This window comes from Alosa alosa, chromosome 1 (genome assembly GCF_017589495.1).
Source record: "Alosa alosa isolate M-15738 ecotype Scorff River chromosome 1, AALO_Geno_1.1, whole genome shotgun sequence".
Lineage (NCBI taxonomy): Eukaryota > Metazoa > Chordata > Actinopteri > Clupeiformes > Clupeidae > Alosa > Alosa alosa.
In genome coordinates, this window is record NC_063189.1 from 35,414,755 (window position 1) to 35,430,603 (window position 15,849).

General features: G+C 41.1%; 1 protein-coding gene across 2 annotated transcripts in view; it reads right to left on the reverse strand.

The window, feature by feature from the left end:
• The window catches only part of LOC125302884 (zinc finger protein 84-like), a 45,991-nt gene that overhangs the window by 2,477 nt on the left and 27,665 nt on the right, over positions 1-15,849 (reverse strand). For both annotated transcript variants that reach the window (XM_048256220.1, XM_048256229.1), the window contains 3 exons: positions 7,054-7,087; positions 6,471-6,687; positions 3,324-4,793 (listed from right to left, as the gene is read on the reverse strand). In XM_048256220.1, the coding sequence (XP_048112177.1) occupies positions 3,324-4,793; positions 6,471-6,687; positions 7,054-7,087 (1,721 nt within the window). Of the gene's footprint in view, positions 1-3,323; positions 4,794-6,470; positions 6,688-7,053; positions 7,088-15,849 lie in introns of those variants that run through there.

The window sequence follows — 15,849 nt, forward strand, 5'->3', positions numbered from 1 at the left end:
CACTAAGCGCTGACTGATGGGTTTGTAGTCGTTGAATTCACGATCTTTCACAATGTTGTAATTCAATAGTTACGAAACAAACTGCAAATGTCTTTACATGAAAAATTATCTTTAAAATTGACAAACATCATATGGGTAATTCAAGGCACAAGTCAACCGGGACCAGAAAATAATTTACTTTTCGCCATAGACTGCCGTTCAAATTTTTTTGATAGATAGGTCCCATGGAGGCAAACGGAAGGGGCGGGACTTCACCACTGAATTATAATATACATAGACGCCGCATCGACCGCTACTCCAGAGAATGCTCTGGCTACTCCCTACCAGGCTACCTACTAGCGCTGACGAGACGTGGGGCCGCCATCTTGGATCGGTCATCCACTCCACTCAGTGTAATCTCTTTGGCTGGTGCAATGAGCTGTCAGCGCATTAAATTAATCATACCTCACTGAATACCGAACAGATTTTCACACGTTTTTTTTTTGCTGCAAAGGTCATGCATGTAGCTATGATACAGGCCACATTGTTCGAAAATACAAAATACAACCAATAGTACGGTAATGTTAAATCTTACTTGTGAAAAGTAAATCCCCCGTAGCCTAGAAATCTAGACGCACCCTAGCGGCGGCAAATTAATTTGCTCAGCCTGTACGTCTAGTACCAAATCATAGGGATTTCTATTGGCTGACGCCGTGGACGTCATCCAGTCACAGCGCTCTATTTTGTTAGAGTCTTAAGGCGGGCTTAACAGGATAACGACAGTCCTGCGACAGTGAACAACAAGGAAGGTGGCTATGGCGAACGAAGAGCGGTTGTTTGAATCGGCGTTAGCGTCAACTTTGGAGGAGTTGGACTAGTGCTATTCTTTGAAAGTTGAGCAACACAATGCACTTAAGTCATTCCTTTCAAGAAGGATGTATTTGCCGTTTTGCCGACCCGGATAATGGATATGGTCGTAGCGCTGGCCTATTGCATGCCTAGGCAGTTTGAAAGACAATTCTCTGCCCGCCCCTTGGATTAAGCGAGGTGAATGGTTCGATTCCAGACTATACATTTCAATGATATAGGATGGCCCGCCAGGCTAAATCCCCCGTGTATGGTCCGCCGATTTGAGCAGGAACATGCTGCACAGTGCTGTCATCTTGTGTTTTCTGCTGCAACGCAACGAGGAGTATGACCGGTCCAAGATGGCGGCCGCATTTCTTGTTTTCAGCAGCCGGCGTCTATGTATATTATGTCTATGCTGATGACAGCTCATGCACGAGTTTAGTGTTGGGGTGGGCACGAGCGTCCTCACGCGTCCATGTTGGTTTGCATTTCTGGATGACGACAAATAAAACAACTACTACTTGGATTAAGCTACTGATGCTTGACCTAATAACTACATGGTTTAGGCTGTATTATACCGGACTTTATGGTAAATAAAAGAAAAATGTAAATGTTGTCATATTAGGCTATTGTGTGGGTTGACAAGGTAACTGACTATACATTTTAGTAGATGCATAGCAATGACCTATATCCAATTATTAGCCTACTCATTGCGTTGTGTATGAAAACTATTTTTAAACGCACAGGCTGTAGGCCTATATATATAGTCCATGACGCAACGTCTGGATCATGTAGCCTAACCTATGTCTCCCTAAGTGATTTAAAACGAAACAAATGTGACTTATTTAGTTTGCTTTCTTGCAACATTGACATCGGCTATGCATTGGATTTAAGTGGCCAGGCTGCAAGTCGAGGCAAAAGCCAAATATCCAACAACAGTTGCAGACCCTTTGCCTGCTCGAACCACAATACCCAAGGGATGTGCGCTTATCAGTAAGTTTATCTTGCGTTGGCTTCATTTCGTCTGCCTGCAAATGTACTAGGTTTAACAAGCTGCTAATTCACACTGGGTGCAGCAAAAATCCCAGCATTTCTTGTTCTCCAAGATTATCGTCCATTTCTTGCCATCTTTGTCTGCTTATAGCTACATGTAAATAAAACATGATCCACATCTTTCTGTGTTTGGCATTCTGTGCATAAACCATTACTACTTCTTACCAGTTTAAGTGTCGCATTCAAACCTGTACACTATTCTTTCCTATTATTTTGCATATTCATTCTTGTTCCTTCAATATTTAATAGTGCATAGCCTTAGGTTCAGCTTCCCATTATTGTTGCCATCTGTTTATATCAAATTTAAAAGTTTAGCTTTCGCTTCTCCTTTCCCTATTGGAACATTAATTTCTATTTATTAATTTTTAGTGCCTTTTTTGTCTAATCCATCTGCCTTTTTGTTACCCCTAATTCCAATATGTGCTGGAACCCAACAGAACTGAACCATTAATCCTAGGATTCTAATACCTTATATATTTCTAACTTCCATCAGTAGATCTCCTCTGACTGAATCACCACTTTCAAAGCTCTGCAGTACAGCCATTACATCTGAGTATATTAGAGATTGTAATGGTTTTATCTCTTAGTGATATTATTATGCCAGTCATTTCGATTGTATATACTAAGAGGAGATTATTTGATCTATATCTCAGGTCTTTTTTAAATTCAGGAATGTTGATTCCTACACCACAATGACCATTTCGATTTAGGGGCCTGAGTTGGACTACATAATGTGAACACAGGTTACACATACACAACAGGCTACTGAAATAAGCCTAAATGTCACACAACACACATTGTTGCTTCTGGCTCTTCGTTGCGTAGGGTTTCTTCTAGGGCTGCACAATTTGATGATGGAGAAAAATATATCATTTCGATTTTCTTGACAGACATTGTGACAGCGATTTCATTTCCGATATAGTTTTTTGAAGTCAAGTTTAATTCAATATTAAAGTTGTCATTTTAAATTGGGCCACTTCCGATTGGTGATCATGTCATGTGCACAAGAAGAACAGCACTTCTGATTGGTGAGTATGCCTAGTGCATGAGAAGAACAGCACTTCTATTGGGTTTGACTGTTTGTCAAACATTGATTGAGCGTGACATGAATATATAAATTATATATTGTGTAGCCATAGTTTGTAAATTAACCCCAAGGTCTACATCTTACATTTGGGAAGGTTTCTCCAGTTGAGTGGTTTATTGATGCTTTTACACATTAATGTAAAATTCTAAAGTGATTAGTATTTTCTATTCCTTAGATTTATGGCCAACTTCCTGGCAAACAATGAGATATACAAAAAAAGGAATTCATTACGATCATTAAGACATAATGACTAAATTTTGACCATTTGCGTTTCCCTGTTGAATCCTGTAGCACCTATTCTTTTTGGTCATCAGACCCAGTTCCTTTGGTCCGGTCCAGTCATCCCCCCACACACCTAATCCCCCTCAGCTACTGGTCCATGTTTGCGCTGGATGTGGTTCTTGAGGCTGACGTTGTGGTTGAAGCACTGCCCACAGTCCTGGCACTTGAAGGGTCTCTCCCCTGTGTGGAGGCGCATGTGGGACTTGAGATGGCCTGGTTGGTTGAAGGAACAGTTGCATAGCTTACAGCTGTAGGGCTTCACTCCCGTATGGACCAACTCATGTCTCTTGAGGTGATGGGGATCGGGGAAGCCCTTGTTACAAACATTACAGAAAAACCTACCATGTTTCCAGTGGGTCTTCCTGTGAGCGTTTCGACTGGAGCGATTTGCAAACCGTTTGGGGCACTCGGAGCAGCGGTACTTCAAGCTCTCCCCCTTGTGGGTCTCCTCGTGCTCCTGCTTGTCTTTCTGGAACCTGAACTTCTTGTAGCAGCATTGACAGGGAAGCACATAGTCTTCGGTGTGCATATAACTGTGTCTACGGAGGCCTACCTCATTGACGCAGCGCTTGCCACAAGTCAGACACGAGAACAGCCTCACTTTGTGATCACAGACGTGCGAAGTTCGGCCGTCGTGCCTGTCGATAAACTTTCCACAGTCTGGACAGAGCTCACGTTTAGAGCCATGAGAGTATTCCACATGGGTCTGCAGGCTGTACAGATCACTGAAGTAGACGGCATATTTTGGAGGGTGTCGTCTCTCCTCATTTGCTGCACTAGTTTCCTGGTGGCAGCTGTTAGACGACTCGACTTCAGACGCAGTGTTACCGCCCTGATTTCTACTGCTGGTGTCTTCTGGGCTTTCATTTCTGGTACCTCTGTGGTCGCTGCTGCTCACAGAACCCTGTTTTGGATCGCTACAGACTCTGTGGCTGCTGCTGCTGATTAACCCTTTGCTAATTGACCCTTGGTTGCCATTTCTGGTTTTATGCAGCTCATCACAGTTTATGACCCCTTGATTGCTAATGCTATTTGAATCTTCAAGACGATCACTGGAAGCAGTTTGGTTGTTACTGCTGTTGGCGTCTGGGCTGCATGCGTGGTCAGCTGCTTGGCTAATATCACAAGAGCTCTCTTGGTCTGCAGCAGTAGGGGCCTCTGGGCTGATGGTGTGTTGGGTTTGTTGGTCGTCTGTGCAGTCCAGCTCCTGGTCACCGACCTTGTAGCCACACTTAACACAGCAGTAGAGCTGCAGGTGTTTCTGCTTGAAGCAGCGGGCACTGGCCTCCTCTCCACAGTCACAGCACCACGCAACCTGGAGAATATGCTCCTCCCCTTCATCAACACCTTCAGAATCCTCGCTGCTCGTCTCCATGAACTCTTCAGAACTTGGATCCCACTCTTCATCACTGTCCTTCCTTTTCCTCTTTGACTTCCGTTTCTCCTTCTCATCTTCCTCCTCTTCATCCTCCTCCTCCACATCTTCCTCTTCATCCTCCTCCTCCTCCACGTCTTCGGGTAAGGGCTCTGACTCTTGAGGTGTCTATATGAAACAGTGTTTACAGTTAATTTTAATTAGTAATTTGATTCAGAATAAAATGCGGATGCACCATTACCATAGTAAATGGCTATGCTATCATGGATATACCAGAGTGAAACTGATTTACCATGACTAATGAGAGGTGAAGGGTCTGTCCCATGATCAGTCCCTTATTCAGACAATACAGTAACTTATCCCACTGCTTGGTTGAATTTCCCCATTGTCCTACGTAATTTAGAACGACCATTAAACGTATGTTATTTGCACACCTATGAAGTATGTTTTTTTTTTGTCTGTATCACACTTGTATATTATTTCGCGGAACTCGTTTAAGTGAAGTTTAAATGAACGGTCACGTTGCATCGGAGCTGTAAAATACAGACGTTCAGAACATAGCAACATTGTAGCATATGATGAAGCTTTGAGCTAGATCGATGGCAGCAGGCTAAGTTTCAAAGCTAAAGTTAATCAGAATCCTGGGATATGCCCGCTTGACAACGGGAGAGATAGAACTAAGGACTGGCCTTGGCTGTAGCAACTATCCATTTAGAACTAGTAACGACAGTTTGTCCTGCAAGTTAAGAAATTAGATGAAATGTGTCGGGAAAAAGTAGTGCTACAAACAAGACAGTTCTAGCGATTAAAACATTTAAATTATAACCGGAAATGAACACAACGCAAGTAGCAACAGTGGAATAAGAGGGATAATGGACTCCACGGTGGTCTGTTAACAGAAATTAATGCACTTACGAGGTTTAAACGACCCAACACTACGCATCGGGCCGTATTACAACCTCAACCGTGCATTAATTTCTGTTAACAGACCACCGTGTCGTCAATTATCCCTTACTTATCTCCTTCACGACTGAAAGTTGCATGTCAGTGTTTCCCATACGTTGACTAATCTGTACTGTTAATTTTATCACCTGTTTTTTTTATCTTATTTAATCTTGTGCCAAATGTCAGTTTTCAGTCATATTTAGTCATTCACATATCAACATGTTAGTCAAGTTTTAGTCAATTAAAAGTCTCATCATTTTAGTCTAGTTTTACTGAAAAAAGACCAAGGTATCTTAGTTAAATTTTATTCATCTCAAATACTGGTTGAATGTCATAATTACCTGACAAAACACACTTGTTGAATTATTTCAATGCAACTTAGCTAAAAGTGTCATGTTGCTGATTTTAGAGACACATTCCCAAGTGATGATAATTCAGGAACGGCTTATTGTAGATGTATGCATTATATCCTCGTATTCATTAAGGTCTGCTGATAATTTTGAAATATGGCTTGCCATGTGTTGAGTAAAGCGCTTGTGAGATATTTCACTGAGAGTAATGGGTGTGCAGAGCCATGTGCAGAATATAAATATTAAATTTCATTAAAGTTCAACATTAGCCTACTATAATTGTCTTAAGAACCATTTATCACACCGTTTACCCACTAATATCGTTGGAAAGCTTAGGTTCTGCTCTTTCACGCAATGCGTGTCTGACATCTGTATGACACATACTGTGACGCGAACGGTGTGTGAATTTGGCCACTGGTCTCACTTATGGCAGTTTTGTTATCAAAGACCCATCTTTAGCAACATTTCGTCTTAGTCGTGGAAGAAAAGGTTGTTGACAAACATATTTGGTCTCGTCTCATTACGAAATGAACATTAGCCAGACCCTTACTTCTTGAGAGACTGTTGGGTCAGGTGGCTGGTGGTCTGGAGGATGGCTCGCCCAGTTCCTGGTCTTGCCACAGCTCCAGCACTGCTGCACCACATGGAAGGCAAGTCCCTTGCGTTCTGTAGTGATACTGCAGGCATCACTGCAGCACCCTAAGCACTTCTCAAACAGCTCTATCAGGCAAGCAAGCTTCACAACAACATCCGCAATTAGGCTGTTCCTTCAACAACACAACAAACACAAGTGAAGCAGTGAGTAGGCAAATAAAAGTTTGACAAAAGCTTGCCCTGCACACTATCAAATATTTTCCATATTTGGATGTCACAGGAAGAGTCGCCGACATAATGGTGCATCTTGAATTGTACACATAACATAGTAAATTAATCTGTTGTAGAGTAATATATTTTACAATCATAATGATATATTACAATCATTTAAATCCAGAATCTATTTCCACAGAAACACTGTGGTCTCATTAGCTTATCCCTGTGGTGGATTTTTTAAAATAGAAATCAATCATTTATTTTAATGTAGCATTATGTCAATGCACGTAAAGCTTAATAAGAAGAATAAGAAATGCATTTACCTGCCTTGTACAGTGGTGGACTCTCTCTGGGTATCTGTAGGGTATAATAATCTAACTTTAATACAAATGCCAACTAGACCATTTATATATGCACGTCTGATCTTTATTCAATGGTAGGATTTTATAAACATATTGCTTTCAGCAATAATGCTCAAACATCATATCTTCTATATCCTAAATGGGTTTAACATGTACCATCAAGCTCTCATAGTGCACCGTAAATCAGAAGGATAAAGCGGAAGACAGTACTTGAGATTTACATGAAAATGAAGACCATCAGAGAGGTGAGGAAGCAAGAGTGCGTCAAAACCGATTGCCAATGTCAACCGAGAACCAGTGTCTATTATAAAGAGCTCTACTTTGTCAGCAGCTGTAACCGTATGAAAATTTACCATGACGAATATAACGACCAAAATGATCATGCTTATCTTATCTATTATCGCAGTAGTCCTGCATGTACAACAGCAACCGAATAGCATAGTGCCTTGTCAAAAAAGTGCTGTGCCTCTTTTAAGAGCAAAAGGCTCCCTTTTTTAATCGGTGCATGTTAGTGCAGAGGGAGAGAGGCCCTGGGCAAAGGACAATTTGGAGGCGTAGTAGTGGCACGAGAGCAGTGTCTTAATTGTAGCGTCAGAAAGTAAAGCACTGCGGCATATGCTGTGGGGCGGCTCACTGGTAGATTTTGTAGGTAACTTCAAATAAGCGCAATTTACCCGGGTGCTAAATTCCATCCCTGGTATGCATGCATGTGTTTGTGTATGTACGGGATCAAAATAACAATAATTAAAAAATTTAAAAAAAAACACAAAATACAAAATCCGACGAGGCCCCCTAGTGGCCGAGGCCCTAGGCAATTGCCTGACTGCCCAATGACTAGCACTGCCTATGCCTCTAAACCTGACTGCAACCAATACACGGCATCGACCCAGAGTTCATTGCGGACGCTACAATACTCTGTAGTTCAAATGGTGTATTAAATTATGAGGATTTATTGAAATAACAAAATTATTTTATGTGTTTCTAACTTTTTTTTTTGTAGGGGAGGGCGATTGTAGCATGTCTAAATAGTTGGGAGTTCCTTTTAAGCATGTTGGTCTAGAAACCTTTAGAAAATGTTCTTTAATTTAGACTGCAAATCATTTCGCAACCCCTCCCGTATAGGCTCTTTGGTGATCCCCAGTTTAAGAACGACTGCCATAGCACACAAAACAAGTCACATTTTTTGCAGCTCACTGCACTTTCACCAACATTTTTTTCACCACTACCTTCTGCTCTGTCATAAGGCTACGTAGTTAGGTAGGCTATGGACTATTTATGTTGGCAGGCACATATTAGGGAACATTTCTACACCCCACCTCAGGCCTGGAATTTTATAATTTTAGGGTAAAGGCGACTTGGCCTTCAGTTAGGCATATTTGGCAGGGGGCACGAAGGCCACACTCAGGGAACCGAGGCCAAAGTTAACAATAGCCTACAGTAGGCCTACATAAAAATGATCAAAGTTGAATTTAGCCTATTCACAGCAGTAGACCTGTATAACAGAAACATGAAATATTAGCCTACACAGAACTGTAAATCATCTGATTGTAATATTTACATATGTCTAGGCTGTATGTAACATTTATTTTGTATTTAGCCTGTTATAAAATCATGTACCGGTATTAAACAATTTAAGCACATTGTAAACTTAAAAGCCCAAAGTTGGAGACATGCATGTAGAAATGTGCTGTAATTTCAAAACCGGATTACTCTGGAACAGCCAATTGTACAGGGGAATGATTTACACCTTTGTGTTTGGTAAGGTCAGTTGTTTATTCTGACATATGGTTTGTCATGTGTTGAGTGAAGAGTTCCTGAGATATTCCACCGAGATGAATGGGTTGGGAAATGGGCACAGAACTGTATGCACAATAATATGATTAAATTAAAGTAACTTTTCTTGTGAACCGTTTATCACTGCAACTAGCGGCTGACAGTTTAAAAGCTGAGAAAAAGCTCTTTCATGTGATGGGATACATGTGATATAGTGTTAGGCAAGGCTTTGCGAGCTATCTCGTCATAACATTAACGCTATGGGCCAGGGTAGTGTTTATAGAATTCCTCCTTGCATTAATGTGAGAGAATCCGATAAATTAACGCTAACGTTAACACATTATCAAGGAAAACATTACTTCACTCCAACAACATAAGGGAATGGATCCATGACAGCTGACAGTAGGCTATTGCTTTCCAAAGCTGCATATTATCTAAATTTCTTGCCTCGTCTTCTGGCTGCTGAATGTTTTAAATTAACTAGATGTACCGCATAGCGGTACAAAATATGACCACCGCTCAGTCCTGTACATCCGTTCCGCGAACATAAATCACACTAATCAATTTGTATCCATCTTCTACTCCATCCCCCACTCTTGAAACTTTTGTGTATGCTTGTTTGGCATGCCTGTGTATGTGTGTGCGGGCCACACAGCAAGTAGCCTACTGGCGCTGCGAAGGTGAATAGATTTGTAGTAGAGGCCTGCACTCCCGTGGTAGACCCGCGGGTCCCGACGCAAAAGACTGCGGCGTGGGACAACTTTTGAAAGCTCTTTGCGGGAGCGGGATGAGAGAGGTGCGTTTGCGGGTGTGGGACAAACCGATGATTCACTGCTCTCCCGCAAATTAAATGTGTGTGTAAAATTAAATATAGAAATGATTAAAGTAGTGTTCATAACTATAGTTCAGCTGGATGTTCTGTTAGGCGGCATTAAAAAACGGGGTTTAAGCATAACTGACGGATAGCAGGCCTATAGCCTATATTGTCGTTTACGTGGGTTCAGTTTGTTCCTGCTGCTCATTGTCAAAACTCAAAAATCGAAAGCATGACAGAGGAAGAGGGCACCAGACTAGGCCTATACTTCAGTTGGTAGCCTACATTCAGAACCAAGAAACTGACATCTGGAGTCTTTTTCAGGTGTGTGTGCTCCTTTCGTGAGACAGAAAGAAAAACTGAAAAGGCTATCCCTCCTGCATGCGGGCTTTAGCGGGCGGGAGCGGGACATCATGTTACAGATGCGGGCGGGAGCAGGACTAAAAATTACACATTAATGCGGGAGCGGGACAGAATATTGCGGGAGCGGACGGGACCTCTAATTTGTAGCACTAGCCAAAAAATTCGTAGCATTGTTATAAAACCTTTAAAATCTCTAAACAATCACAAGTAGGGCAGTTCATCACAGTTCATCCATTGCAACTGGACTGATGAAAGGTCATGTACACCTGTAGGCTACATTGTATTTGGGGAAAGCAGAAGGTATCAGTTTTACATTTATTTATTTATTTATTTATTTTACAAAAAACAAAACAATCCCTGTCATTTCCATGCAGTTTTCAACAGCTATCAAGAAGAGAGGTCATGCCATGGATTTTTGTGAATGTTTCTTCTTCTACATTTGCAAGATTTTAGTCATCGTTAGTTCATATGATATTCAACTCCATTGTCAATGCACAAATTAAATACCAATAGTCTAAAACGAAATGCAGTTTTACATCTAACCAGTGGTACAAACAACTGACATGTCCAAAAGAGCCTTCATGAAATGAGTCACTAGACTGTTCATTCATTATTGTTCGTGGGAAAAATACTGATTTCCACATTGCAACTACTGAATCCATGGTCAGGGACCACCAGCAATGTCCTAGGACCACTGGTTGAAAACATCTGGCTTACAGTATCAAGCAGACTTAAGCTGCCACCTCTTGGCAAAAAGTTGTAATACATTTCACCCAGCTGAAAGTGCGAATGAAGTGGCCACTTCCACTGTACAGTAGCCTATATGTAGCTGAAGGTCTGTGGCTAAAGCAGCCACAATTGTTTGGATACTTTACACACACACATGCTTTTCAATCGCATAGACTACAACTAGCAAGCTGGAATCAAAGCACACCGATTCACCTCACACCCTAAACACGGACTTCAAACAAACAAACAAGCGTCTCAGTCTCACGCATAGCCATAGGCAAAACTGTATCAGACCGGTGTAACGTTGGTATTAAATCACCCATCGCTAAGAATGATTTTTGTAGCGCGTGCAACATATATGTGTAGGTAAAGCCCTGCCCTGGATACATCTTTCAACGTGCGCTCTAAAACATTTGGTTTATGTAGTTTATCACGGGTGCGTTAATAAATCTACATTGCGGCGAGTTGACACAAATTATTCACTTTGACGAATTTATGTAGTTTCAGTCCTAGTTACTTTACTTTTAACCATGCTCTTCCTTACTTGAATCACCTTTGAAAATAGAGGATTGAAGTAGGGCTGGGATAAACGATTATTTTTTAAACGATTAATCTAGCGATTATTTTGTCAGTCCGATTCGATTATCTTTCCATTAATTCACTAATAGCAACTTATACATGTTTATTTACATATCTGAATGAAAAAACATGAATTCTTTAACATTGCAATATGTTTATTGCTCTTAAGATTCCAAAATAAAAGACTATACAAGTGCAAAGCAATGCATTCTTAGTCAGAGGTAGCATTCAATAAAGTTCAGTAGTGTATGTCTAATTGAGTGCCTGTCATTTTAAGACGTTCGCGTGGGAATCCTTGCTATTAACATTAACACAGTTAAAAGGCTGCTGATGTGTGGATGCAATTCATAACGTAGTTAGAAAAGTTGTAGAATACCAAGTCACTCATCTTCTTTGTAGTTAAAATGCCTTTATTTTAATGGGCACAACATAATTAATACACTTCGACGCGTTTCGGCATGAAGCCTTCATCAGGAAGTGAGCAGTCTCTTGTGTGGCATACTGAAATAAAAGACATCAATTCCATGAGTGTTCTCAGGTGTGTGGGTGGGACCAATTAGCTAATGGCAAACCCCTCATTTAACAAAGGTAAACCCACAGAAAAACAAACAGGTATGATGGTGGTCAGCAGGGGGCGTCATTCCACAGTCGCTACAGCAGTGGTCTCCAACACGGTGCCCACGGGACGCCTATGAGGGGCCCCCAGCGCACCTTCTAAAAATAGCCAACAGGTCGCCTGCAGATCACGCTCTAAAAACACGCTCCATTGTGAAGTTTTCAATAGATATTTAAGTCTAGACCAGAACCATTTTAAGAATGTATGTAGCCATACATCTGTAACATTACATTGATATTGGTGATCCTTACAAATTGTAGCTGCGTTAAATTTTAGCCTTTGGCTCCAAATCCATTTCCCATTCAATCTTTAAACAACAACGGAAGCGGTGCGCATACACGCTGCTCTCACGCATAGACAGTAAAGGGGGGAAAAACTTGCTCGTCTGGTGTAGCCAATGGAAGCATATCTTTGCAAAAGTTCTGTGGCCATTCTATGTTCGTCAAATACGGTTCTTGCATGATTGTTCAAGGACTGAAAAACAATTGCTTTAGCTCACAGGCCTTTTCTCCTCCTCCGTGAGGCTACCGTCGTGATAATAGCGCTTGAAAATTTTGTGGCATGCATGACTGAGCAGGACCGTGCATTACCTTTTTTGTCAGATCATGGAGAGATTTCAGGTGTGCAATAACTTTAAAAGGAGTTTTCGTATGTTAGGGTGGTGTGGGCCATTACTATTGAAATGTTAAAACCGAATGAATTGTCCACTGAAATCAGAACTTAAACAACCCCTGAATTCATAATGGTGGGTGGGTATAATGGGTACAAATTGTAACCCAAATTATGAATTGCACACTGAGACTCTATCTTGTAACCTTTGTTTGGTTCTGCCGATGTAAAAAACATTACAGAGGGGACATTCCAGTTTATAAATCACAAATGTTGTTTTACAATTAATAAAATGCTGTATCTCATGTGTTCTTTGACTATGTATATATTCAAATGTTTTACCTTGAACTACAGTAGGGCAGTGATTACAATGACCACATTTGAAGCTACCTTGTGGTTTCTTTGACAGCCAAGTGTTTTTAGAGGGTGGTGGTAGATAGCTGTGGACAAGTTTGTCATTTAAGGTAGGAGCTCTTTTAAAACTGAAAACAGGAGGCTCTTGAAAAACATTTCTCAGAGAAGCATCACATTGTAATAAATTCCATGTTTTCCTGATTATGTTTTTAAATGGAATTAAATGTAAAATAGATTTATTCAAAGAGGTTACAAAAAGAAAACCATCTAGAGTGCTAAGCACAGAGCTGAGAACCTAGACCGACAATCCCTGTTAAGAAGTGGGAAGTCCAGACAAAGTTCTGGGAGAATTTTCTTTTCCACAAGGTTTAGCACTGAAGCAAATCACATTAAAAACATAATAAACATAATTTAGCAATTTACCCCACTGTGTTCTATGCAGTGCTTCTATGTGGCAACAACAATCCTTTAACAATCGTGAATATTTTGTTAAATGCACATGCAGAGGGAGCAGCAGGCTCTGCTACATTTAGAGAGAGCGGGCGGGCAGGAAAGGATGTGAGTAAAAAAGTGCAGCTCAATGAAATTATTTTATCTTATCTTTAACTTAAATAGTAGGCCTACAACATAGAACATCAATGTGTGGTGGCCAGTTTTGATTTCGTGGTGCCCAGCCACAGATTAGTCAACGTATGGAAAACACTGAAGGTGTAAAACTAAAAATATTTAGCAGCACACGTTATGCTTGACGAATCGACGCTCATATTTTGCGTCGACATCCCAGCCCTAGATTGAAGTAGCCTAGTGGGTGTTTGGGAATGAACGTTAACTGAGAGGCTTTTTGAAACTTTGAGCAGAAATGTCTCAGCCCGGTGTTGACGATGCATCATAGCCAGGTTATCGTTCAGGTATATTTTCCATTAGACATCCATCACGTTAGCGAACGCGTTGTGGCTAACTCACTTAGCTCCTGTTAGTAGCCTAGCTACTAAGCTATGGTCAGAAGAGAGATGACAGTCGAAAGATACAATTAGTGTTGTTATCAATTTGCTTGGTAGCCTATAACCGCATTTATGGTTTTCTACAAATACATCAATAATCAAATTGGCCTCCATCACTAGGGATGTCCCGATCCAGCTTTTTGCACTTCCGATCCGATACTGTAGCTTTTAGCATCGGCCGATACCGATACCGGCCGATCCAAGCATGTATTAAAGATTAAAGATATTTACTTATTTTGTTGTTATACTCATGTTGAAAAGGGTTTTACTCTTTAACAACTAGCCAACTTAATTAGGTTAGTTTGAATAATCCACAGTGGTTGGTAATAAGAAGCTGACCTGTTTATTCTTAACAGGGTTAAATAAACACAAAATAGTAAATAGTCAATTAACCACACAAACTGAGTTGGCATCAGTGCTCTGCTCAAGAGTGTAAACCAAGGCTTAAAAAAGCCATCAGTGTAAACAATATAAAATTATATATAAAAGCAACACACACAAAACCTGAGTAGAAAATAGACAAATTAGCACACACACACTGAATTGGCTATAACAACCCAAATAACTGTCACGCCTTCTACAGTATTGCCATCTCCTCCACACTTTACTGCTCCATCTCCATACTCCCTTCAATTTCTACTGTTTGCCCTGGCTGTAGTCTGAGCATGATGGGGAGATTCTTCTTCTATTTACAAAGGTGATCATTTCAACATACTCAGGTGTCAGCCTGCTCCTGTGCTCATCAATGGTAAGTGAGACTGCGCTAAAAAGCCTCTCACTGTTGCGTTTTAAAAGCGAAACTGATGCCACAACTGGTCTGGGTTTGCTGAAGTAACCTAAGCTACAGGCTGCATTTATTACAGAAAATCAAGCAACATAGCACGTAGGCCTATCTACACTATTTAGAGACAGGAGCTTTAGTTTACTGCAACAACAGCTGTCACTAATTCACATCGTCGTAGGCTGCGCCAATGCACAGACTAAATGGTAAAAAAAGTTATGATAGCCTACTGGAAGCTTCTACCCTTTTGGATGTGTAGAGTTGTAGGCCTAGGTGCACTTAGTTGTTAGCGATTGACCAGGTTGCTTTTTGAAATGAAATGCGCTTGTTAGGCTAGCCGATTGTAAAAATAGGGAAATTAAAGTGCGTGCTGTGCCTATGCATTACACAAACAATCTTAAATTGCGGAGATAACATTCGTTAGACAGGCAAAGCTGTCAGCAGCAACATGCATAAGAGCCTTAGTAAGAGGGTCTCGCGGACACTCGCGGTCGCGGTTAACATTAGGCTATATTAATTCAACTGTGACATGAAATGTTTGCTCTAACTTTAAATTCTTAGTGGGACATGCACAGACAAGTGGGATGCTGGACAGGTCGCTAGGTGTGCTGAAAAACGCGGACCGAATTTGGCGGGAAAAGCTGAAAAAAACTGGAATGGATTACCTACATCGGTGCGCTGGAAAACACGGACCGGAGTTTTGAAAACAAACTGGATCAGGAGTCCGGATCGGGATTTTCCCGTGCAGTCCGATCCCCCATTTTTTGCTAATATCGGCAGCCGATCCGATCCAAATATCGGATCGGGACATCCCTATCCATCACTCAACCAATGCTAACGGTATCATTATTTTTACCTATGTCCTAAGCTGGTAACTTGTATAAGATTAACGTAGCCTACCTGCAATTAAAACCAAGCATGTCCAATAAACATTCTCAGATTAATTTCGGCTTCAAGAAGAAATGGGAATTACATTTCATGTGGAAATCCTCCTACCCTTATTAGACGTTCTCTGCGGTAACCCACTTTAGATTTAACTTCCAACAAAATTACGTCTCACTGCAACGATACGCCATCTGGTGGATAAACGACTATGTAACGCCAATACAGGAAATGCAGCCAAATGATGATGAATATT